The 27,560-nt window shown below is 39.7% G+C and overlaps 1 protein-coding gene across 5 annotated transcripts in view; it reads left to right on the top strand.

Annotated features, from left to right (window-relative positions):
- Window positions 1-27,560, top strand: part of LOC127495953 (cell adhesion molecule DSCAML1) — a 135,239-nt gene that overhangs the window by 90,597 nt on the left and 17,082 nt on the right. For 2 of the 5 annotated variants that reach the window (XM_051863424.1, XM_051863425.1), the window contains exons 7-20: window positions 422-718; window positions 6,837-7,109; window positions 9,595-9,876; window positions 10,089-10,208; window positions 10,308-10,484; window positions 13,384-13,589; window positions 15,546-15,642; window positions 15,826-15,954; window positions 16,306-16,473; window positions 16,991-17,061; window positions 17,149-17,389; window positions 20,836-21,021; window positions 22,582-22,737; window positions 26,128-26,267. In XM_051863424.1, coding sequence (XP_051719384.1) covers window positions 422-718; window positions 6,837-7,109; window positions 9,595-9,876; window positions 10,089-10,208; window positions 10,308-10,484; window positions 13,384-13,589; window positions 15,546-15,642; window positions 15,826-15,954; window positions 16,306-16,473; window positions 16,991-17,061; window positions 17,149-17,389; window positions 20,836-21,021; window positions 22,582-22,737; window positions 26,128-26,267 — 2,543 coding nt within the window. Of the gene's footprint in view, window positions 1-421; window positions 719-6,836; window positions 7,110-9,594; window positions 9,877-10,088; window positions 10,209-10,307; window positions 10,485-13,383; window positions 13,590-15,545; window positions 15,643-15,825; window positions 15,955-16,305; window positions 16,474-16,990; window positions 17,062-17,148; window positions 17,390-20,835; window positions 21,022-22,581; window positions 22,738-26,127; window positions 26,268-27,560 lie in introns of those variants that run through there. The other 3 variants (XM_051863426.1, XM_051863427.1, XM_051863428.1) reach the window with 2 other exon arrangements.

Below are 27,560 nucleotides of genomic sequence, written 5' to 3'. Positions count from 1 at the left end.
ATAGCGCTGAAGGTTGTGGTTCGGATTCTAACTCTGCAGTGGTTAAATTTATTTTTTGACATCAAAGTTCCAAAATTGGATTACTATTATTTTTAAGCGAGTTACACCGGCACGATACGACAAGTTTCTAGTAACAGGTACTTTTGCTGTCCGTAATGAACATGAAATACAGCATAACAGTCGGAATATATTTGCTTTTTAATTTACAGAAACAGAAAGGAACCAAGCAATTAAAAAAAAACGATTGCAATTTGCATCACAAAAAAGTAGGGCTAGTAGAATAAAATAACTGTTCTCAATCCAATGATTTCGTAAAATGTACTGTTTTTCATACTGTTCATATGAAACAAACAGTTCAGCAGTGTGCTTTTCAAAGATTATGAAGTGTTCTATCTGTATTCCTCTCTCTTTTTCCTGTCAGACGGCACCCCACGGATCGTCTCGTCTTTCAGTGAGCGCGTGGTAGCCCCTGGCGAGCCCTTCTCTCTCATGTGTGCGGCCAAAGGCGCCCCTCCCCCCACCATCACCTGGACGCTGGACGACGAGCCGGTAGCGCGGGACTCGGCGCACCGGGCCAGCCAGTACACGCTCTCCGACGGCTCCACTGTCTCGCACGTCAATGTCACCAACCCCCAGATCCGCGATGGGGGCGTGTACCGCTGCGCCGCACGCAACTCGGCCGGTAGCGCCGAGTACCAAGCGCGCATAAACGTAAGAGGTGCCTGTCTACTTTTCAATCTCAGACGTTTAGGGCTATAACCCGCCACCTCCCCCGACCCCTGACCTCCTCCACCTCATCTCAAGTCCAGATGTCATCGCTTCTGATCAACTCAAGTGTCATTGTGTGTGTGTGTGTGTGTGTGTGTGTGTGTGTGTGTGTGTGTGTGCGTGGGTGGGGTGGGTGGGTGTATGTGTGTGGGTGGAGCGTCTTATGTTGTTTGTTCATCGCAGCACTGTCACCTGTGCATTTTCTCATCTTGAACGGCATTCTTTCTACTGTCAGATCATCCGTTTGTGTTCTCTGTATCTTTCCACTTCTCCTGTTTGTCTCTCCATCTGCTGAGTCTTTGTTCCTCTCTTTCACACATACACGGTGTCTCTGTTTCAATGTCGCCGGCTGGCTGGCACACGTGTGGTGTCCTGGCTGTTCTGGGACAGAGTGGAGAGCTGGCAGCAGGGAGACGCCATCACGCCAAAGAGAAAAGAGACACGTCAGCTAAGATACCAGACTGAGAGCAGAAGAGATGAGTTGAAATGGTAGAGAAGGGTAGAAGCAAAGGAAAGTACTTTGATTAGAAAAGAGAAGAGAGGACAGAAGTGGAGAAAAGAGGAGAAAAAAACTTGAAGAAGAAATGAGTAGGATAGATGAGAAGGAGAGAAAAGAGAAGGAGATGAAACTAGAACTAGATAGAGAAAGAGATGAAAAAATCTCCTAGGATAGGAGAAAAGTGGAGTAAAGATAAGAGAAGAGGATACAAATGGAGAGGAGAGAAACAACTCAAAGAAGGAGAGGGAAAGGAGAAAAAATTAGAAAGTATTAGAGGAGCAGAGCGGAAACCAGATGAGAGAATGCAAGTGGAGAAGGAGAGGAGTGTAGAGAAGCGTGCAGACAAGAGTGGAGATAATATAAATTAAGTTGTGACAGATATATATATATATATATATATCTGTCACAACTTAGTCAGGGTAGCGCCATACTTAATTTTTGACAGGAATGAATACGAGGCTGTGAGGAATAGAATACAGTGCATTCAATGGATTGCACTATTGTTTAGCAACAATCTGATTGTTTTAGCTGAAGAAACGTATTTCCAAACAAAACTTTCAGTAGACAAAAACTCCATAAAACAATTTTAAAAGTTGTTAATTCTGAAAATTCATGATCTGGGACTCTTATACAGTGCATGCCATTTTAAAGACTATACATCTGTCCTTCACATCCTCATTTTCATCTGCATTGAATTCAATATTCCGTCTAACCTGACCAAGGTCTATAAGTGATGAGTATTGATTATATCTATACGTATGGTGTCTGAAAGAGCTCAACGCGCCACAACTGGAAAAAAAAAACACATGCAAATAGAAAAAACATCAGCAAAATATGAAAACATCTTGTTTGACAACACAAGTGCTGCAAATACTCGCAACGCACCCAAATACAGAAACGCGCTGCAAATACTCACAACACAGCCAAATACAGAAACGCACTGCAAATACTCACAACGCACCCTGCAAATACTCACAACGCAACCAAATACAGAAACGCTCTGCAAATACTCACAACGCACCCTGCAAATACTCACAATGCAACCAAATGCAGAAACGCGCTGCAAATACTCACAACGTACCCAAATACAGAAACGCACTGCAAATACTCACAACGCACCCTTCAAATACTCACAATGCAACCAAATGCAGAAACGCGCTGCAAATACTCACAACGTACCCAAATACAGAAACGCACTGCAAATACTCACAATGCACCCTTCAAATACTCACAACGTACCCAAATGCAGAAACGCGCTGCAAATACTCACAACGTACCCAAATACAGAAACGCACTGCAAATACTCACAGCGCACCCTTCAAATACTCACACATACCCAAATGCAGAAACGCGCTGCAAATACTCACAACGTACCCAAATACAGAAACGCACTGCAAATACTCACAACGCACCCTTCAAATACTCACAACACACCCAAATACAGAAACGCACTGCAAATACTCACAACGCAACCAAATACAGAAATGCACTGCAAATACTCACAACACAACCAAATACAGAAACTTACTGCAAATACCCACACCTCAGCCAAATACAGAAATGCCCTGCAACTACTCAAATGCAACCAAATAGAGAAACGCACTGCAAATACTCACAACACACCCAAATACAGAAATGTGCTGCAAATACTCACAACACACCCAAATACAGAAACGTGCTGCAAATACTCACAACGCAACCAAATACAAAAACGGGCTGCCAATACTCACAACATAACCAAATACAGAAATGGGCTGCCAATACTCACAACGCAACCAAATACAGAAACACGCTACAAATACTCACAATACAACTAAATACAGAAACGCGTGGCAAATACTCACAACACAACAAATAAAGAAACGTGCTGCAATTACTCACAACGCACCCTGCAAATACTCAGAATGGAACCAAATGCAGCAACGCACTGCAAAAGTTCACAACGCACCCAAATACAGAAACGCCCTGCAAATACACTGCAGCCAAATACAGAAACGTCCTGCAAATACTCAAACGCAACCAAATACAGAAACGCCCTGCAAATACTCACAACGCAACCAAATACAGAAATGCACTGCAAATTCTCATAGCGCACATATGATGAAGATGTTAAAATAAACAAAAAACAACACCCCTAATGAGTAGACATTGAACAAAAAGCGGTCCAAGCCAGGCTCATCACTTGTTTGGGGTCCTTTTGAAATATTTCCTTTGTTGTCTGTGCTATTTGCAGCGCATTTCTGTATTTGGTTACATTGTGAACTTTTGCAGCGCATTTCTGTATTTGGTTGCATTTTGAGTATTTGCAGCACATGTGTTGTCAAACTGATGAAGGTGTTTTCTTAATTTGCTGATGTTTTTTCTTATTTGCATATGTTTTCTTCAGTTGCAGTGCATTGCGCTCTCTCGGCCACCATATATACGTCTATCCCTCACATCCTCATTTTCATCTGCATTGATTTCAATATGGTGTCTAACCTGACTAAGGTCTATAAGTAACGAGTACTGATTATATCACAGACAAAGTGGAATACAAAATTCTGCTCATGGTTACCTAGTTAACTTGCAACTAAGTTCCTCAAAAACTTATTTTAATATCTTTTACCTGATACTTTTTTGGTACATTTGGAAGAGCTCTGAAATGAATATCTTTTTAAAGATCTGATGCCACTTACCTGACAATTCCACTAATTATTTCATCCTCAGTAGTGCTTGTTTTATCAACCCAGTACCTTGTAAACAAAGACTTTGTTTCCAGTCGGACAGATAAAACCCAGTGCGTCATTTCTCTTGGAAGTTGCGTTAAGCCAGCCAATCAGATTAGGTTTGCCAGATCGAGACAGTTTTGTGCATAATATGCATCAGACGGTTGGTGAACGGTCTGTGGGCGTGCCGTCTGAGTTAGATTGAGTCGTGTTGACAGGCCTGTTGAATTCAGCCTCTCTTCCTCTCTCTCTTTCTGAAATGTTCAGTTATGACATATCTGTCTGCTTTAAGGAGACATGCCAGAACAATCATCGCAGTGAGAATGAGACCTCGTGCCAGGAAGCCACAGTTAGTGCGTACACACACTGAATGATCCCAATGCTCATGGACACACTCATATAGTCTTAAAACACTGCTGCCTGACTAATACACTCTGACCGCAGTGCGCTCATAAAAACTGACAGCATTGACTTTACCACACACTCTTATCCATCTCACGCGCACACATTTATTTTTGAAATGATAGTTTCGCAACACAATATTTAACAAACACAGACACTCGTGAGCAATCAGGCCCATTCTTCCTGTGAACAGTACAATAGAGTTGCACAAGTTACTGTCTGGATCCTTATCTAAGTTCATACATTCATATATTATGTTTGAGAACAAAAGAAAAATAGAGAAATAGAAAGACAGCCAGAGAATAACTGTGAAGAAGAGAGAAGAGGGATACTGTGCGACAGTCTTCTTGAATAATACATCAGGGTTGACTTGTCAGAGCGGTGACTTCAAAGCACAACGCACGCTGAGCTGAGAGAAAGGGAAAGAGAGCAACAGAAGAAGAGAGAGAGAGAGATACGAGGATGAGGAGTGGGCTGTTAGAGAGGATGAGAATATTTGTGTGCATAAAATCTCCATATGCCCCATCGACGATTTATAAACCGATCCGCCCTCCATTTTGAGGGAAACAAAATGTCCTTCTACGTCTTCTCGTGCTTTTGGTTCCTCTATTTTTACACCTAAGTCACCTTGTCTCCATTTTTTCTGCATCTTCAGGCATTGGCCATTCAAATCTTCACAGTGTTTCACCATCCATTTGTTCGTATACCCCTCCATCCTCGTGTGTGATCTGAGAGCAGAGTCCTGAAGAAAGTCAGCCTTGACTTTTTCCCAAAACAAAGAAAACAAAACAAAACAAACACAAATCGGTCATTATTAACCTTTTCAATTTCGGCAATGACTGGTCTTGCTAGCAAGAACCAGAAGCTGTTAGCATATGCTAATCACATGAAAGGGCATTCGCACTGACAGTGTTTAGCAAAGTTTCAACGCGATAGTTGGTGATTTGAGGTGACTAGAGACAAAAATTTTCAACAAATTTGAGCAAACTTTATGCAAATGCACAGTGACTATTAGATAGTGGAGCTCACATTATTCTCTTCATGAAACTGAAGTCAAGCAGGAATGTGTACTAGCAATCAACAGCCTGCTAAAAAAAATAGCATAAACAAGCCTAAGGTGTTTTTTGGCAGTTGAAGATGGCCTCCTAGCCTGGCTAACCTGGTGTTCAGCTGATTTAACAAGCTGAAAAGCAGAACCAGAAGCTGTTAGCATATGCTAATCACATGAAAGGGCATTCGTACTGACAGTTTTGCAGCAACAGAGCAAGTTTCAGCAATAGTTGGTGATTTGAGGTGACTAGAGACAAAAATTTGCGATAAATTTGAGCAAACTTTATGCAAATACATAGTGACTACTAGACAGTGGAGCTCGTTATTCGCTTCATGAAACTGAAGTCGAGCAGGAACGTGAACTAGCAATCAACAGCCTGCTAAAAAAATAGCATAAACATGCCTAAGGTGTTTTTTTTTGCCAGTTGAAGCTGGCCTCCTAGCCTGGCTAACCTGGTGTTTAGCTGGTTTAGCAAGCTGAAAAGTGCCCCAAAACCATCAAAACAGACCATACTGACCAGCTTGAATACAATCTAACAGCTTAGGCTAATTTAAGCTGTAAAAAATCTCATTAAGTCAGTACAGCGACTTGGCAAACTCCAACGCTTAAATCTATGTCAGTGTGAATGCCACCTCAGACTTCAGACTACTGACCAGTTCCAATAAAAAGCACCAAAACATTATAGATTTACTATTCAAATGCCATTCAGTAGCTATTTAGCATTTAGCTTATCAAACTTAACTGATTTAGCTATTAGCAGGCTAACATGGCACAGTTTCACTAAAATAATTCTAAGGCCTCTGCTCTCGCAGTCCTCAATCCTTTAAATGTGTATTTTGGGACGTTGCTATGAAATGTGATGTTGTATTTTCACTCTGACCACACAAACACATTAGATTAGTATTTTATTGTTAAGATTACGCCGCACATAGCATTACTATTAAATCCATTAACTTGGCATATTACTGTAACTGCAGATACACACCTCATTCAGTTGCTAAATTTATAAAGGCATGGTTCGTCTCTACGATATATGTGCCTTTGTGCCAAGCTCTGATCAAGGATATGGTACAAGCCACATTGAAACTTTAGATGCACACACCATCTACACCACAATCTGTGCTATGAAGACCAAGGGCATTCTAACCCCCCTCCTCCCCCTCCACCACTCGCTCTTCTCCTTCCTTCCTCCCACATTTCTCCCTTCTTTACCCAAAATATCCATGCAAAACCTGGTCTTCCATCTCCCACTCTCTCTCTCTCTCAAATCCTTTTCTTTTACCCTTTTCTACCCGCCACATTCTCCCTCTTTTTTTGTCTTCTTCTTCCCTCTCTCTCTTTCTCTCTCTCTCTCTCTCTCTCTCTCTCTCTCTCTCTCTCTTTCTTGCTCTCGCTTTTCTCTCTCTTGCAGGTCCTCCCAGTATCCGGGCCATGCGGAACATCACAGCCGTGGCCGGTCGCAACACTTTCATCAACTGTCGTGTGATTGGTTACCCCTATTACTCCATCAAGTGGTATAAAGACGGGGTGCCGTTGCCAGACAACCATCGTCAGGTGGTGTACGAGAACGGGACTCTGAAGTTGAGTGATGTGCAGAAGGGCATGGATGAGGGGGCGTACCAGTGCAGTGTGCTCATCCAACCCCAGCTCTCCATCAGCCAGACTGTCTACGTCACAGTCAAAGGTTTGTGCTTACTACCAATTATTTTGGTGATGTTCATGGCCACTTAAAAAAAGTCAGAAGCTTTTTAGATGAACCCAAAAAAGTCAGAAGGGCACTCTACATTTGATTTGGGACCTATTTATTTACAGGTTTTTAAGTAAAAAAAAAAAAAAAAAAAAAAATGAACATCAAGATTGTAAGCAAAAAACTGCTCATAAATCTTTTATATCTTTGTTTATTTAAGATTTAGTGCAAACTCCTTCATACCAAGTGTGAAGTTTCTACAATGATCCACATAATTTTTTTTATCGTCATAGACAAACAAAAATCCTCCATTATGTACAGTAAATAGTTTCTTTGTGGGAAATTGTGATGTTTTAAATATATAGGCTATATATAACTTTGTTGATTAGTCATTTTGGATTTAGTATAAAATCCTTCACACCTATTTATATATAATCATCATCATCAAATATTATCAAATAGGTCTTTTTTATTGTATTTTTTATTATTATATTGGGTATCTTAACAAGCACTGTAAGACCAAACAGATTAATTCTCTAAAACATTAAGCCACTAAAGGCTAATATGGCTATTTATGGAAGCAAAACCACCATCTAGAGCACATTTTTTACGTACACATTTTTTTTTTTTTTTTACATAAATACCACAAAAATTATAGCACTTTGCAATAAACCTTTTAGCAGAACATTTAAAGAGCCCTTCCAACCTTTTACACAACTAAGAAGATGATGGAAGAAAATAGCCTTTTTTCAGCAAACCAGGACTTTTACAGACACTTTACATAAATACCTAGCACTGTGTATGTTTTTTGTCCCAAGCTGGATTGGTATCGGGACCGATTAAACACTTTTTTAACTGACCTGTATCCGTATCCGCTTTTATTTATTTATATATATATATATATATATATATATATTTTGAGAGAAAGAGTATCTTATTAGAATGATGCAATTACTGTAGTAATTGTTATATTGGATATTATAGGGATAGATGCTCCTATTTGAGTCCAAAGTATCGGATCGGGTATCAGCAAATACTCAGTATTCAATGGGTGGATTCAGATGGGTGGAACAATAAACTTGATTGGGACGTCCCTAAATTTATTTTATGATGCATTAATGTCAAGTAGTCAGACTGGATTTAGCTTCACACCAAATGTAAAACATCGATTTTTTTCTAGCTGTCCAAACTTGTTTTTTTAAAGATTGGCAAAAATTTGGCATCAGACTTGGCGTCAATAGCCTTTGTGTGAAATTGTATGTGGTTGCTAATACTGTATATTTATGCATTGTTGAGATGCATTAGATTTAGTTTGAACTAATGTGACAAGCAATGTGTTCACACTAAGTCAGAAATATTGTACTGTATTTATGCATTTTTTTATGCGTTTTATTTACTTCCATTTTGTAGGTCCTTTTTTAATTGTTCATATGCTGAGTGATTCATTCAGGTGTCCACAGAGAATGAAACAAAAAATTGGTGTAAATCATTTTAGTGTGAAACTTTGTCATTTAGTAACATTGGATTTGGTGTGAAGAGGCTGCCCTGAGAGGATTTTTTGGACTTGAGCCTAGTCAGCAGGGTATCTTGATTTTTTTTTTTTTTTTGGAGGATTTCCAAAAAGAAAAAAACACTCCATTTGAGGTTTGGCATTTCTTGATAACATACTTCTTCAATAAAAGGATGCCCACTGTACAGTACTTCATCTTTTAAATTTCTTCTGAAAGTGTAGTGGTTTATTGTGGCCGAATGAGTGTGTTTTGGTAAATGGAGTGTGTTTTGCATTAGAATGAGTGTATATTTAAGCTGTAGGCGGGTGGTGAAGGTTGGGATGGTCTTTCCCATCCGTTGGCACAAAGACCCTGAGAGAAAGCACACCACTAATAGCCTCTGATTAACAGGATTACAGGCCTTCTGCAGCATTACAACCATTCATCAATTACCCAGTGTACTTAGCATGTGTATATGTGTGGGGGTGTTATTTTCAGTATGTTAAATCTAAATAAAAGGGAGGTCGCTCTGATGTTGGGTTTTGAATCTTCACTTCACCGTGTGTGTCCATACAAGGGGCTACATCTCCCTGTACAAAGACAGCGAGGTCTAGTGTGTGCGTTTGCGTGAATGTGTGTATGTGTGTTTGTACCGGTACAACCGAACACTGACTCCAGTGTGAAGTCAGTATAGTGTGCTGCTTGTCTTGTCATGTCTCTGATTTAATTAGCTGAATTTTAACGAGCCCCAGATTAAATCCCCCAGATGTCTCCGATGGAGCCCCCCACCTCTGTTTCCATGGCAATGCCATTATTCCCCATGCCAATTGGGCTCTAATTAGAGCAGCTATTATGGGCTGGAGGGGTGGGATGTGTGTGAGCGTGTATGTGTGTGTGCATTTTTGGGAGGGTGATGGGGTCAGTATTACATTGCAGACCATGAAGGGTTCGAATTTTGATACTGAAGATCTCTCGCTCTCTTCCTCCATCAGTTCCTCCCCTCATCCAGCCCTTTGACTTTCCTCCCACCTCCATTGGTAAGCTGATGTACATAGCGTGTGTGGTGTCCTCCGGAGACATGCCAATCCGGATCACCTGGAGGAAGGACGGGCAGGAGATTGTATCGGGAACATCGGGAGTCACCATCGAAACCAAGGAGTTCATGAGCTCGCTTCAGATCTCCGAAGTTTCGCTCAAGCACAATGGAAACTACACCTGTATCGCAAGCAACAACGCAGCAACTGTCAGTTCGGAGAGACAGCTCATTGTGACAGGTGAGTTATAGGGGAATGTAGTGGAATAAGATGCTAAGTGTGATTTCTCCAATTAGGACATTTTTCGGGACCAGGATTATTGGGTTAGGGTTTGTGTTCAGGTTAGGACAGTGTTTGTTTGACAGGTTCCAGGACAAACAGAACATGTCCTATTTGACAAAACAACTCTATTGGTATCTCCTTTCCTAATATATATATATTCTTCATTGTAGTTCCACCTGGTTTTCGGGTTCAGCCCAATAACCAGGATGGGATCTATGGCAAGTCAGAGGTTCTGAACTGCTCTGTGGAAGGGTACCCTCCTCCCAAAGTTGTCTGGAAGCATGCCAAAGGTAAAAACTTTTGTCAGTGCATGTCCAAAACATCAATTTCAAGTTTTCATGAGCTGATGATGAGCCACAACCAAAACTGTCTTCATCTTGATTCTGAAGGTATAGGGAACCCCCAGCAGTACCACCCAGTTCCACTAACGGGTCGCATTCAGATCCTGTCCAACGGTTCTCTGCTGATCCGCCATGTTCTAGAGGAAGACCGGGGATACTACCTGTGCCAGGCCAGCAACGGAGTGGGTTCCGACATCAGCAAGAGCATGATGCTCACCGTTAAAAGTGCGTCTGACCACTCATCTACATCTTTACACATAATGACATCAGCTCTGTTCCAAAACCTAGTGAGCTACCTCAATGTCTACAGAGGCATATATCTTATAAAGATGCATCTTAACCATCATGGAACCTCACAAGTTATGGTTTTGAAACACTTAATTGGCAGCAGCTCTTTTAATGGTCACTTATGCAAACAACAATCCTCACATGAGGCATGCGACATGCCTATTTTGAGCTTATTGCAATAGAGCGCAACAGTGACCAGCCACATTTTCAGTAGCCTTGGTAGTAGAAGTAATCTTTTAATCATTTATTTTCTCCATAGGAGTTCTTCAGTAAAGAGTTTTAAGCCATGAGCCAAAGTAAACCAACTAGTTTAGAAATAAATCACAACATTGCAACACTGATTCAATGCGGACAAATGAACTAGTTTAAATTAACAAAAGACAAAAGTGCAAGGATGTGTACTTAAAGGGATAGTTCACCCAAAAATGAAAATGTCATCGTTTACTCACAAAAGAAGGTATTTTAAAGATTGTTGGTAACCAAACAGGTGATGGGACCCCATTGACTTCCATAGTATGGGGAAAAAATACGATGGAAGTCAATGGGGTCCCATCACCTGTTTGGTTACTGACTTTCTTGAAAATTTCTTCTTTTGTGTTCAACAACTTGAGGGTGAGTAAATGATAACAAAATGTTCATTTTTGGGTGAACTATCCCTTTAAATAACTTTGAGGATAACTACTCATCCCATGAACATTGTGAATGTCTTAATCGAACCAAAACAATAGTACAATTTAAAAATATAGGATAGTAGAAAGAAAGTGCAATGAATGGTAAAACTGTTTTGCACTAAAAACCAGCGTGTTTACGATTATGATAATTAATATAACATGATAACAAATACCAGTTTGCAGTATCAAGCAGCATAACGGACTGTTTTTGTGCAGCTAAAATAACTGGAAAAGACTGACGCAGGAAGCCTTGCATTTTCGAGGTACATATGGCCCTTCCCACTTTTACATTAAAAATATAGAGTTTCATGTTGGGCATGTTGCTAAGCTCAAGCCTCGCTACTCTGTAAAGTTTAAAAAATATATAACACACAAATATTGAAAGAAATTCGAGAGCTTAAATTGTTTAGTTGGAATTAGCGATACTTTTCCTTGATTAGCATTTTCCTTGATTCCATCCAACATCTTGAATTAAAATTCTGAGATTACGTCACTTGTGAAGATACATACAGTACTGCTTTTGATTTTGGGCAAAACAAGTTTTCTTAGAATGGCAACATAATTTAGCTGCCTGATTTTTGCCTGATTTTTGCCTGATATGTAGCTCATTGGGTTTCAGGACATAGCTGTAGAATCCTTTGCTAGAATCTTTGAATATCAGAAAATTTACTAATAGTTAAATCTCTTATTAAACCATGGCATAAAAATAAAGCCATATTTTGGGTATCCGTCACAGTAGATTTGAGGAATTTTGAATGTGATTTGACCTGCAGTCTTTGGGGTTGTTTGTCATGGTGTGTTTGAGGTCTTTGTTTAAGAACGGCCCTCAGATGGGCTTTCGCATCTCAGACTGATGCCTGCGGGAAGGGTTCGCGATGCTTGAGTGGACACACTCACACACAACACACCACCTCTACACACACACAGATACACATACACCTGCACCTGTCACACTTTGTCACTCAAACTAATGACCCAGGTTATGATATATCAGTCACACTGAGGCAAGAAATACAAGAAGCCTTTGACTTTTTTATATAGTAGCTAAAATTGCCATGAGTTACTGTGTGTGTGTGTCTAGAGTACCAAAACAAGTGTACCTAGCTCATTTAGATTAATAGAACATTACAATGGAATCCGTAAGGCCATCTCATGACTGATCGTTAGATCGGACACACGATCTGTTCTGAACACATCCATATTATTGATCCCTCACATAATGTAGAGTGCAGAAAACTCCTATCCACGCAACACTGCCCTAGGCTTCAGTTACAGTCCTGACCACATTTAAACAAACCTTATCCACCAGTGTATTCATTAACACTCTAACCTGGGTGAATCTTACGAAGAAATGTCCAGGTGGTATTTCACCATATAATCAAAAGAAAAGAATAAGACCATATATTTTCCATAAAAATGAGGGAGCCTATTTTTTTTTTCATGTCAGCGCATTTTCACCCAAAATTTTAATCCTGTACTGCAAATGAATCTCATTAAATTATGTACTTTAATGTTTAAAGTCTCATTATTGTAATTGACATTATCTTCTACACAAAATATTATTTTATTAACAATACTATAAATTGAATTTACTACAAAAAACTACTTTTAAAGACATTAGGTATTAGGCTACTGATAAGAAGGATAAGGAAGAAAGGTATACAAAATGTTTTTACATTTTCATGCTATGTGGATAACATGTGTCTCTGTGTTTATAGCATCCAACTTTTTTAACAGTGGATTCGTCTCCCTCTCTCTCTCTCTTTCTCTCTCTCTCTCTGATTCAGTGTTGGTGTTATTGATTGAATCGTTCCTCTGTTCTGCCTCCCTCAATTCTATCTGTTTCACTCGTTGGAAGGGAGGGAATGAATAAGTGATGAAAACAAAACAGCGGAACCCTCCTCAGATCGATATTGTGTGCGTGTGTGTGTGTGTGTGTGTGTATGAAGCAGCACTAGAGAAGAGTTACTCGGGAGGATTGAGTGAGCAAGAGAGTGTGAAAGGTGATTGAGGAGCTGGAGAAATGCACACACTAACGCTCACTGCCCCGTGTCACAAGAACGGCAGGTGTCGGGTTAAAGTCACACTGACCTCTGCCTCTTTTTAAATTCACTCTTTCCTTCACATGTTTACCTCCTGTACTCCTATACCATCTTTTCATACAGTTCCGGCTATGATCACATCCCACCCAAACACCACCATGGCCATAAAGGGGCAGAACAAGGAGTTAAACTGCACAGCCCGGGGTGAGTACCCCATCATCATCCGCTGGGAGCGAGGCGACACCGTTATTGACCCCGACCGCAACCCTCGGTACTCCATCACCACCAGCCCCAATGAGAAAAGCGATGAAGTTATCTCCACACTGAAGGTGAGACACACACACATACATGTATGATGTCAGTGAAGGAGTACAGTGAATGTTGAAAGGCAGAGCCTTACCTTTATATTTCCAGACAGGTTTCCTAGTAGACCTTTTACATTTTTGTTACTTTTACTTTTGCTCTTGCTGTTTGGTGAGGTTTTGATCTGTCTTATTTATTTATTTATTTACTTACTTACTTACTTACACTAAGTGTTTTTATATTCTGACCTGAGAAGAACATTGGGCTGCATTTATTTATTTATTTAGTTAGATAGTTATTCTATTAATGGTTTTTTATTCTTGCCTGTGAAGCACATTGGGCTGCATTTATTTATTTATTAGTGCTGTCAAACGATTCACCGCGATTAATTGCAACCAAAATAAAAGTATGTGTTTACATAATATGTGTGTGTACTGTGTATATTTATTATGTATTGTATATATAAATACACATACATACATGTATTTATTTAAGAAATATTTACATGTATACATGTATATTTATATATTTATATTTATATATAATTTATGTAATTCATATTATATATAAATATAAATATTTTATATATAAATATAATTTATTTTTGTTAAATATATACATGCATGTGTGTGTATTTGGGTCAGTGACGTGATGGGTCATTTTTTTTTGTCCAAAGGCCTTAATAATAATAAAAAACAAAGATATGACATCCAAAGTATGTAAGGTAGTAAAACTAGATCTTTTTTATTGAATCCAAAAGGTTTTAATTATATTTTGCTACATATAAAGGTATTTTAAAGATTTTTAAGTGTCAAAAGGTCATTCGGTTTAACCGTCCAAAGGCCAATACAGCCACTTCATTTGTGATTAAAATATCTTAAAATGTAATAAATGTATATATTTTTTTTTATTCTGGCATGATTTTATAACATCATATATCAACATAGTGCAAAATGGTATTAAAATTATGTGTAGAAGTCGTTGCTTTGTCATAAGAAAGAATGTCCAGAAAAATGAATATCATTGATGTCATTCGGGGTAACCAATATAAAGGGACCATTTTGGATCAAGTCATGCGGTCAATATCATGTGACAGGATGTGACATCATTCTCATACACTTGCTCATACGCATGTCCCAAAACATCAGGTCATTTGGTATAACCGCTATAAAACATAGAAAATGTTGTAATATTTTAAAAACTTGTATTAAATATAAAATGTTTGATTATCCTTTTGCTAGCTAGCTAGCTAGCACGCTAACTAGCTAGCTAGATATCAGCCTGTTAGCATTGTTTGAAAATATCATCATTCGGTATAACCAAAAGTGTCATTAGGTAAAATCGAAATTTTGGTTAAACCGAATGACTTTTTTTGGTGACAAATTTTGTCCATCTTGTAAAAAATGACAAAATCAGTGTTAATTGATTATAAAAAAAAACACATAATCTCATTGTTAACACTTAATAAAACTTCAAAATTAATTATATCTCCATTATGTTTTTTTACACTTTTAAAAACCTTATTCGTCAATGACCCATTTATATATACATAATGAATATACACAGTACACACACATATTATATAAACATAAAAATAATCATGATTAAACGTTTGACAGCACTTTTATTTATTTATTTATTCATTCATTCGTTTGTATGTGTGTATGTATGTATTATCATTATTATTATTTCAATAAATAGTTTTACTGTATATTCTGCAAATTATTTAAATCTGCATTTTATGCATGCAAGGTTATTTTTCAAAGTTTAATTTTTATTATTGATTATTATTATTTGTATTATTAGTAGTAGTAGTAGTGGTAGTATTGATATTATTGCTTACAGTTTAGGCACATTCGGATAAGAGAAAGTATTTTAACATTGAAAACACTTTTACATCGCACAATAACACATGAAGTGGGCCTCAAAAGATGAAAAAGATCTAAGTTCATCCCTCTCAAACACTTTCTCTCTTTCTGCAGCTGAAGCCAGCGGAGCGCGGGGATTCCGTCTTTTTCTCCTGCCATGCCATCAACTCATACGGCGAGGGCCGAGGGCTCATCCAGCTGACGGTGCAAGGCAAGACAATCAGCCATGAACAACATGCTCACATCTTACATGATACTCTTTATCTGGAGACACAAAATCAATAATTTACCTCCCGGCCCCAAGCCACTTCTTACTCTTCAGCCTCTCTCTCTCTCTCTCTGTCTCAATCTCCTCCATCTGTTTGAAGTCTATTTCCACTTGTTTGGTTCGCAGAACCCCCTGACCCCCCAGAGCTGGAGGTTCGAGAGGTCAAAGATCGGAGTATGAACCTAAGGTGGACACAGCGGTTTGACGGCAATAGCATCATCACCAGCTACGACATTGAGTACAAGAACAAATCCGGTGCGGCATTGCTTTGTTTCCATTTCAAGCTTGGATGAATTACATTGTGAGCGTGCATTAAATATGTATTTGTATGTCAGATGAACATGTAGCGAATAAGCTCAGACTGCGAGAAGATGAATGGGATGTGAACGGATTTCTGCGGCGTTGCGACTCGAGTGTATTGCCTTATTTTGCTGTTTGTACATCTGCGTTCATCCTAGTTTTAAATGCATCGCTTGTTTTTTATATAACCATATGACTTGACCTGTAAACATTCCTTTTTGCATGCTAACAAACATAATGTTCCAGCACAGCCTGGATGGAGGTGTGATGTAGTAATGTATCCGTGTTATTTTGTCCTTGTCATAGACCCGTGGGAGCTGAAACATGCCACCCGTAAGATCTCGCCCACCAACAACCAGGCCAACATAGTGGAGCTCCACCCGGCGTCCGTGTACAGCATTCGCATGTACTCCTACAACAAGATTGGACGCAGTCAAGCCAGCAAAGAGCTCACCATCAGCACAGAGGAAGCACGTACGTCTACCACCTCTGATGCACATACATTCGTAAAGCATAAAACACTTTGCTTAAAACAACAGTTCACCAAAACATAAAAAATTGGCAGCATTTACTCACCCTTATACATGCTGTTCCAAACCTGTACTTCCTTCCTTCCATGGAACACAAAAGATGCATTTTTGAAAAACTTCCTGGCCATTCTTTTCCATACTGTTCACAAAATCAGAACAATTTTGTTCTCACTGACTTAATCCAGTCACAATGGTTGAAAGCTCACTGGAGGGGAAGATCAGTGAGTGTACTTGGAATTTAGCACCTAATTCACATTGGACACTTTTATTATACTTTTATGGTGCTTTTGCACCCTTTTTGAAGCTTAAATGTACCAGTCTCCTGTCATTGTAGTTACATAAAAAAGCTACCAGGGTGCTATTATATTTCTCCTATTGTGTTTCACAGAAAAAAACACAAGGTGACAGAATTTTTTATTCCTTTAATATTCTCATGACATCACATGATTCTCTTCTCACAGCTCCTGATGGACCACCCATGGAGGTGATTTTACAGCCAATGACTTCTCAGAGTATCCGCGTCACCTGGAAGGTAAGCTTGCGACTTTTAAACTTGCCATTTATTGGACTTTAGAGTTTTAGATTTACATCTCTCTCCTCTTCTTTTCATTCCATTCAGGCACCTAAGAAAGAGCTCCAAAATGGAGTGATCCGTGGCTATCAGATTGGTTATAGGGAGAATGGACCAGGCAGTAATGGACAGTACAGTATAGTGGAGATGAAAGCCACAGGTGACAGTGAGGTGTACACACTGGATAACTTGAAGAAGTTTGCTCAGTACGGTGTGGTGGTCCAAGCGTTCAACCGAGCCGGAACCGGACCTTCCAGTTCTGAGATCAATGCCACAACCCTTGAAGATGGTAATGAAACTCTCTCTCTATCTATCTATCCATCTATCATGCTCTAGGGATTCCACAAGTCGTGTAGGGGGCGACTCTGGCCCGTGGTCCTCATCCACATGCGTGTCACTGTCATTGTGGCGACAGTGATATTGATGCTGTTAAGGATAATAGTAATAACAACAAGCATAGGAAAAATAATTATAATTAGCCTGTCTGCCGAGGCCCCTCTCCCTGATCTGTTGCTTTTCCTTCCAGTCTAATTATCTGCAGCTGAGCGCATTGTCTCCCCCTCTCTCTTTTCATCTTTCCTCCAGATCCCTCTCTCCGGCTTTCAACTCCCCTCCTCTCCGCTCCCAGTCCTCTCTCACTCTCTCTCAAAACACCTTTCATTTATTTCTCCCTCCATCTCCCAACTTCCCCTTCCACCCCTCCGCCCACTTCTGTCCCGCTGTCTTTCTTCTCCATTCTTATTTTTGGAAAGCTCCTGGGTTCTTTTTGTGCCACCGTTGAGTTCTTCCATAATTTTTTCCCTGATGACTTTGTTTTTACCTCCATTAGTGGTTTTCTTGTCAAGTTTTAGTTTCTCTAAAATTTCCAACCCAAAAATTCCACAAAAAAAAATTCCAACTCAACCAAGACGGTTTACCAGATTGAAACCAGGTCTACTTGCTGGTAGTTCAGCCAATTGACAAACAGCTTTGACCAGCTAATGATCATAAAATTGTACCAGCTGTGTCGGCGCTGGAATACTGCGTCATGATGAGACAACGGCAGAAACATAAGACTGGTATGAGCGGCTTTATTCCGTGCTGTCACCTCCCCCGGTCTCAAAACATGTCTCAGTTATAGCCTATTGCTAATTTCTGCTTGTCCAGCACTTTGCAACAACACAGCCTTGTTTCTGCAGCGACTTTCAACATGCTTCCTATAACAACGTCTGACGTTTACATTTTACGTTGCGTGAGAAAATCGCGAAATCCGATCAGAGCAGTCAGATGTGGTTTTCATGTGCATTTCATGTGGTTTTTGGCAGGTGTGTTAGAGCAAGTTGGAGCTAAACTCTGCAGGACAGTGGTCCTCCAGTACAGAGTTTGGACACCCCTGCTATAAAACAATCAAACTCAGACCTAGAGTGAAAGTGAACCAATGGCCAACAGGGGCCATTACACTGGCGGAAGTACACTCTTTTTGGCGTGTTCGCATCGTAGGAACTGGGAATGATTTTGAACCTTTTGGGGGAACTAAATTAACTTTTACTTCAGAGTAGGGTCTAATCTAGCACAATAGGAATTATCAGTGATGTAAGTGTATGCCGAACGTACATGAAACACCAGCACCCGCCATTTTTTTAAAAGCTGTGTACACACACAGTTTATAGCCTATATGTTTACTCCACAAACTAACTCTATGAAAATGGAAAACAGTGATAGATGGACCTCTCAACCTTTACGCTAAGGAGAAAATCCAACGCAACTTTGAGGGGACCAAGCAAAACATGATTATGTACTTCTGCTCAGCTAGCAACATTAGGCATCAACCACAAGGCAAATGCTATTTTTATATGTATATATACTGTGTAATTTCTTTATATAACAGTTCTGTATAATAACGTATTAGACAGGACTGTTAAACAGATCGTACACTAATGAAGACGGAGAATGGGAGTGCTGTGTTCTCAGGCTCTGGCATTCTCAGCGCCGTCAAAATAAATGTCCGGCACGCTGGCATATGTCACTTCAGAGTTCCTACTGGCGGTGCGAATGCAACCAGGAAAATGGCCCTAGGGGAACATTTAGTTCTCGGGAACCACCCTGGTGGCTAGTTCCTATAACTAAGTTCCTATAACTACCCGGTGCGAAAGCCCTTACTGTCGGGCTATCGTTGAGGGTCTGTTTGTCTAGTTTTTGTGGTGTATTTCACACCTTTGGCAGTAGTTGAACCCCCTTCGGTGGCTTTTCGACCATTTGAACATGTTGAATCAACAACAATGTCAAGAGGGCACACACAGAAGGCTCTTCTCATTTTATAACAAGAGTCGTAGCTTATCCGGTTTCCCTTATTGAATGATGATCATGGACTACTGCCACATGCTGGTATGGAGAGTTATTTCCTCTCATGCAGGTGCAAAACAGTCAGGCTAGATGGCTATAGACTTTGCTGTGTTTTAAAGTGCAACTTTTTGTCCCAGATGCAGGTGACATGAGGCGACACCACAGTCAAGGTCGCAAGTTCTTTGATGTGGGTTTGTTGCATCCAGGCGTCATTGAAAAGTGGTCCAAAGATGGATGGTTTGGTTCGCTTCACAGAGGCCTTTTTGGAATGATTCATTGAAAAGATCTGACTCAAACGAATGATTTGTTCATGAATCAGACATGGCTACTTCTCTAATGAATGTGCCAAGAAGATCTAGGGCAGTTGTCAAGATTTTCAGTGCATCATGACTTAAATTTAGTCTGTCACATACAGTAAACCTTTTGTATGACTTCAGGAAATATATAGCGCACAAATGATATAGACAACTTTCCTGACACTTTTATGGTACTGAGCTCATTCACTTGCATTATATTGACAAAAGCAGCCAAGATATTCTTAAAAAAAGAAAGAAGGAAAGTCATTCTGGTTTGAAATGACATGAGTGTGAGTTAATAATTATAGCTGGGAGGAAAGTAAGATGCCAATATACCCGTAAGAAGCCAATATACCTGTTCAGTGCATCAGATTCAGAAAGTGAGTGAGGTTTTGCAGGCAGGGTTGAAGAGTTATAGCGAGTTGTGCTTGTGAGCGCTCTGTCAAGCCACTCTACTCTAAATGGCAGTTTTAGTGTGGTCCACCAGGGCCAGACAGAGTCGGACCCTAAGGCCTCTTCAAACAAATACCATCATTTCTCCTCTCCTCTCCCTCCCTCCCTCCTCTCACCGTCTCCTTTACTCGCTCCTCTTCCTGCGCCAGCTGCAGCTGCTCCCTCATAGAGCCAAGCCAGCTTTATCCCTCCTCTATCCCTCCTTTCATCCTGTCGTCCGCACATGCTTTTTCCCTCCCAGCAAGTCACACAGACAGGCTCTGTGTCCCCTCAATAGTGGCATTATTTATTCAGGGACGCAATTTGGCACATCACCACCACCACATTTGCAGCGCATCCGGAAAAAAAGCAAACGCATTTAGTAGGTGAAACAGCTCAAGATCGAGATAACAGTAACGTTTCACTTCTCTTCAGTTTCAGGACGTGATTGTTCTGTCCTTTTTGAGTGCAGTTACAAGGTTGTTGATGCTCTTGGGCCTCACCAAGTGCTCCAATTGCAGTATATTACTGTCATTTTACTATATCACTGTAATTGTGCTCTTTCACTGCAATTTTTGGTTTCCACTTCACCTATTGTATCTTGTTTCCATTGGTGTCTGAATTATTTTCCCGCTGCTTCCTTTCCTTTTATGTGACTGTCTATCGTTTTCTTTTTCTCTCGCAGTTCCCAGCCAGCCACCCCAAAATGTGCGGGCCATCACGGTGACATCGGACGAGGCGGTGATCACGTGGTCAGAGCCTCCGCGGATGACCCTGAATGGGGTTCTAAAGGGCTACCGTGTGGTGTTCTGGTCCCTCTACCCCGATGGAGGTGGGTGCTGTGGGGGCCAGACACTGGGGCTCAACCAGAGTAATTATACACTACTACTGTTACTCCCTCACTAGCCGCAGTCCCCTTAGAGCGCCCCTTACTGTCCGCCCGTGTATCTGTATCCCAGCCAGTCCAAACCACAGACAATGTACATTTGTGGGTGGACGGGTGTATGTGTGTGTTGTCTTTTATATCTAACAGTAAAATGTGAGGAAAATGTGGATTAAAAAAATATCTAAAAGTCTGAAAAATGTACTTAAAGGTAAAATTTCTGAAAATGTCCACACAAATATTGTAAAATTTACACTACTGTTCAAAAGTTTGGGGTCGTTAAGATTTTTAAATGTTTTTGAAAGAAATCTCGTATGCTCACCAAGGCTGCATTTATTCGATCAAAAAAATACAGTAAAAACTGTTTATACAGTATATATAATATGTATACTATTCCTGTGATGCGAAACTTACATTTTAGCATCATTACCCCAGTCTTCAATGTCACATGATCCTTCAGAAATCATTCTAATTTGCTGATTTGGTGCTCAAGAAACATTTCAGTCACACTTTAGTTTAGGCTCCAATTTTCACTATTGACTAACTATTAACTATGACTTTTTAAGGGATTAAGGGATTTAGAATATGGTCATGCAGAATAAGACATTAATATGTGCTTTATAAGTACTAATAAACAACCAATATCCTAGTAATATGCATGCTAATAAGCAACTAGTTAATAGTGAGAATTGGACCCTAAACTAAAGTGTTACCAACATTTCTTATCATCACTGTGTATATATATATATATATATATATATATATATACGGGCTTTGTAGAAACTTGTGCTGCTTAATATTTTTGTGGAAACCGTGATATATTTTTTCAGATACAGTTTTTTGAAATAGAACTTTTGTAAAATTATAAATGTTTTACTGTTACTTTTTATTAATTTAATGTGTCCTTACTGAACGAAAGTATTTATTTATTTTAAAAAAATCTTACTGACCGCAAACTTTTGAACGGTAGTATATTAAACCAATTTGTTGGGACAGTAAAAATGGTTCATAAGTGGGCTGAATAAAGGTAAGGGTATATTATTTATAATTCAAATGTAAGAACAATATGTTTTTGTTGTTGTTGATTCGACTATGTGTCACTTACAAAAAAAGTACTGTGGTGGTAACATGGTACAGTGATGACATCAGATGGTAATATATACCATGCACTGAATCTTATTTAGTAGGAATCAAGTTTCTTCAAAGAATAGCATGGCATTACCATGGTACAGGTCCAAAAATAAATGCTATTTTAACATCTCCAAAGAGCCATGGAAAAGCTTTTTTTACTTTTTTTTTTTTTTTGCACTTGGACATAAATATCATTGTCTGCTAAATATAGCTATACAGTAGCAACTTTTGTCCAGCAAAATAGACTATTTTAGTCTCCCGATGAATGATACCATAGTACTTTTTTTGTAAGTGGAATGTGTGTAAACATGGTTCTCCTGTGTTCCCTTGTGTGATGTGTTCTAATTACACTGCTGTTATTAGTGAGTATATGAACATGCAGAAAGAGAGTCATTCAGTATTTTTCACATCTCTCAGAATGGGGAGAGATGCAGAACATCACTACCACTCGTGAGCAGGTGGAGCTGAAGGGTTTGGAGAAGTTCACAAACTACAGCATTCAGGTCCTGGCCTACACACAGGCAGGAGATGGCGTCCGCAGCAACGTTCTCTATATACAGACCCGAGAAGATCGTAAGTTCACACACATGCACACACGTGACCATATATCAGTGTACTTGAATATATGTACACAAAAAAAAAAAAAAAGCTTGGGACGGCACTGCTAAGACACCATCTTGAAACAGTCCGTTATTGTTTATCTTCAGAACACAAATGAAGATATTTTTGATGAAATCTGAGAGGTTTTTTTATCCTCCATTGAAAGCAACAAAATTACCACATTCAAGCTCTAGAAAAGTAGTAAAAACATTGTTAAAATAGTGAACGTGACTACAGTGGTTCAACCTTAGTATTATGAAGTGACGAGAATACTTTTTTTGCGCAAAAACAAAACAAAAATAACGACTTTATTTAACAAATTCATCTCTCTCCTGTCATTCTGCTACGCTATTTACATTGCTGTAATGCATTCTGAGATTGACTTAGCTATGAACGATTCTGTCTTAGAATGTGGCCCATTAAGGGATCTTAAAAGACAAATTAATGTTACTGCTTATTATTGAGTATATTCATGATACCCTAAAATTCTCCCTGAATAGACAGCTTATTAGGTTTTGGACCACAAAAAAGTAAAACAATATATTGTCTTTTATCTGTGACAGATAATTGTGACCCTCCAGTGCACTTTCAACCCAGACAGTGGAGAACCTGTATTCAAACACACAGCCATATTATGTGCAAGCCACTTCCCCTTTACCCTGACTCTATTCAAGCTCAAGGGTGTGTGTTTCTGTGTGTCTGGATGGGGGGAGGTTGTAGGGTAGAGAATCTTGCCACAAAAACCACATTAGCTGGAGGCAAGTGCTGCATGGTCCCAGTCCAGATGATGCTGGATTGCTTGATTGCTGGATGCGGTCACCGTGGCGACATTTAGGCTCTGATATAGCATTAGCACACTTAATGAGAATTAAGACTCTAAAGGAGGGGGGTCTGTAAAGCGGGTATATGTCTCAAAGCAGATCCCCCGTCTAACACAAGGAGAAGGATTTATTCTTTGTGGATTAGCTGACATTAATTTTGTGCTTACACTGGTCGGGATAGGATTATCCTATATCTGTCTCTCCTTCATTCCCTGGTGGGGTTGAGGGGGGATTCGGGGAAATAAGGGGTGTCTGAGTGGTGGAGAATAGGAGAGATGCATTGATCATTTTCATTTAATTAAATATGGTTGATATAGGAGTGAATAGGAGTGTGTGGTATCAGTTTGACAAGGGGCTTCCTGTCCAAAATTTTTTGGCCCCTTTTTCGTCTGCTCATGGCACCTATGGAGACTTCATAAAAATAATAATAATAAAATAATAATAATAACAACTTATGGCTGAGGTCTTTATAATTTACAAGGAATTATGCGATTAAATCATCATTAATACCACAAAATATCACAACAGTTTGTGTCACCACTTCAAGACCTGAACCCCCTCAAGGATTAACCCCTGTTTGGCTAAACCCTAGTAATGATGATGATGAATTTTTTTCCAAATCCTTCTTGAATCTCCATGTCTTGCTGAACATTCTAGACACACTAAATTGTGATGGTTATTTCTAAGATGACAGAAGTTTGATGGGGGTTTAATGTATTTGGGGCAAATCCTTAACAAAGCTCTGAACCCCATTATAGTTTTATGTAACACCAAAAGCCTGAGTCTTATTAGTTTGCCAGTTTTCTTCGCAGTGTAATGGAAAAGAGCATCAATATTCAATCACATTGACGGTTTATGTTAGTCCGAACAGACACATTAACATTTTCGCACTGAACACTGTCTTGGCGTGAAGATTAATCTTATGATAAAAAATTCTGTACAATAGACTCAAGTTGAAACATGGTTCTCTTGGCTCCTCTTTCAAGCTCTATTCCTAAAGCTAGTTTTCTGCCTACCTAGAAAGAATCTGAATGCAGACAAAGGCAGTTCGCAAAAGTAGGCTGCAGTATTATAAGATATGATAATTTTGACCAATTTGAGCGAGCATTGCATGGCGAGTATATGAAACGGTGTCAATTGCCAGTCGACTGGTAACATTTTTATGAATTCTAACAATGCAATGTTGTGAGAACATGAACGTGAACAAATGTGAAAGATGCTTGGGACAGTTGACATGCCAGTGCTGCATCGTCACGAAACTTTAAGCCTTTCCAATTTAAATATTCAAGAGCATAAAGACTCAAAAGGGAACTTAATTCGTTACTCGCGTACTGTGTGGGAAATTTAATGTGCGCAAACATCCAAAGCATGCAGACAGAGCATGAATACTGAAATTAGCTCTGTCTGTTTCACATCTTCATGTGCTAGAACGGACATAGTTATGTCAAAATATGTCTCAGCAAGTATCCTAGTAAACACAGTCGGTTGTGGCTTGAGTGAACGTAAACAGTCGAGAAAGTATCAGTATATTGGATCCGTGGATTCGTCTTAAAGTGACAGCAGCCTAATATTTCTGCTGCTGTCTGAGTTTTTAATGTTAATCAAACAAAAAAAAAAGGACAAAGAAAAAATCACTCACTGCTCTTGACGGAATAACTTTTGTGAAGACTATCCAGTGTTATTTTACATTTGATTATTTTATTCAATGTCTCTACCTGAAAACTACTGTCACTTAATGTTTTAAATTTAGTTTTAGCTGTGGTATCGAAATTGTAATAGAGAATAGTGAATTTTGTGATCTGGTATCTAAAATTTTCATGTCATAACTGGCTGTTTTTGCAAAAAAGTTTAATGGCCAGTAAAAAATGGCTTTTTGGCTTGCAAATTTTTGTAAGTCACTGGTCATTGGCAGGGGTGGCAAAAAGTTAGTTTTAGGCCCTGATGTATGATGTATCCTTCATAAGGAAATGCCAGAATGCATTGCGATGAGGAAATTCATCCAAAATTGCTGACAGAGTTAAGGGAAATTATATTTCATTTAAAACAGCAAAATATGAATAGAAAAATCTAATTTTACCCAGTAATTCTACATGTTTTGTATTTTTGTACTCATCTCGGCAGTGTTAGCTTAGCAACATGCTAATGTCAAAGTCTGTAGGAATCCAATAAGCCATGACTCAATTGTAAGTCTCATGTTCGCTTCACAACAGCACTATTTCTTTGGCGTTGCCTATGTAGAGATGCTACCAAAGTCCAAAGTATGTTTCAGTTTGATGGTAGGGGCGTGGAGAAAGGTCTTTATCATTGGTCACGAAAGCTGTCAGTCAGGGTGTGGGGTAGGGTTAGGAGTTAGTTTCTTTTGTAGCAATTCACCTTTCGGCACGCCTTCCTTTTGGCATGCCCATTACTCTGACCTGCAGCTATCCCTATCTCCAACATATTGCGACAAACCTTTAGGTCACAGGAAGGTGATATATCCCACAATGCCTCTGTCAGACATTAATCTAGTTTTCTGTCTCTTTTTTTTTTTTTTCTCTTTCAGACCCCGGCCCTCCAGCAGGCATCAAAGCAGTGCCATCCTCTGCCAGCAGTGTGGTGGTCTCCTGGCTTCCCCCCATCAAGCCCAATGGTATCATCCGAAAATACACAATTTACTGTTCCAGCCCTGGATCGGGCCAACCGGTAAGGCAAAAAAAGGGGGAAACTTGATTTTAACATTGATTTTGGTATTGCCATCGCTTTTTGCTCAAAAATGAAGGCAAACTTGTATTGTTTGTGTGTTTGTTGAAGCATGCGAATGTGTTTTACCACATATGTGCCTTACTTCATATGGGAGTGGGATAAGTATTTGTGGATTTTAGATGATGTAATTTTGCTTTAGATTCTAAGTATAAATCAGTGTTTAGTTTATCATATCATCTATTTGCGTCTGGATTTGTGGTGAGTGTATTTTTAATCTGTGCATGTGTGAGGTTGTGCTGCAGTATCAGCGGGATGTGTGTGTGTGTGTGCGTGTGTGTGTAAATGAGAGGCTCATACTGCAGTGTGTGCATGCAAGCTCACCCTCCCGTCTCATTTGCATATCTGCGTCTCATCACGTTGCCTAGACAACCTCATCTGTTCATCAGGGAGGGCAGGAAACAAGCTGACAGCACACACAAACACACACATACACACACAAGCTCGATCACATTTATAACCACCTCCTCGACAAACACACACACGCTTGCACACACACACACATAATTTGTGTACTCTCACACTGAATTAATGTACCTGTCCAGATGTACACATGCTCACTCTCTTCTTTTCTTTTGCTCATTCACAAATCACTCCTCTCTCTCTCTCTCTTTTTCTCTCTCTCTGGCCTCTCACAGAGCACGGGGTGATTACTATGTAAATGAGTGTGAGGGGGGGAGGGGGGAGGAGAAGGTGGAGGAGGAGGAAGGGGGGTCAGACTCAGCGTGCGGGGAGTACTTTTGTTCCTCTTTTCATTATCTCCCTCTATCGCTCCCCGGATCACTGCTATCTCCACACCGAAGGAATATTTTAATATCCGTTACAGCACTCCACCCCTCCCACCCACACCTCCCGTACCTGATTCATGCTGCGAAAGAGAGAGAAGGGGGGAACGTGGAGGAAAAGATGAATCGAAATGAACTAGGGAGAGAAGGTTCAGAAGCCTAGTGAGCTGCCTACCTAGACAGCATGTTTAGGTATCATAGACACACTCCCAGAAGGCAGCAGTTTTTAAACTTTTTGATGCCAAAGCCCCCAAATATGATGAACCTCTTCCAAGGGACCCCCTTGCAATAGTTATAATATAATATAATATTTAAAAAAATTCACTATTTATTTCTAAACCCCTTGTCTTTGGCAAATATATAAACCAGCACCAGATGTAGGCTGCGTCCAAAATCGCCCCCTATACCCTTAAATAGGGCACTATTTGAGGGGACAGACATTTGTAGTGGT

The sequence above is a fragment of the Ctenopharyngodon idella genome, chromosome 15 (genome assembly GCF_019924925.1).
Source record: "Ctenopharyngodon idella isolate HZGC_01 chromosome 15, HZGC01, whole genome shotgun sequence".
NCBI lineage: Eukaryota > Metazoa > Chordata > Actinopteri > Cypriniformes > Xenocyprididae > Ctenopharyngodon > Ctenopharyngodon idella.
This window is presented reverse-complemented; position numbering and strand designations above follow the sequence as displayed.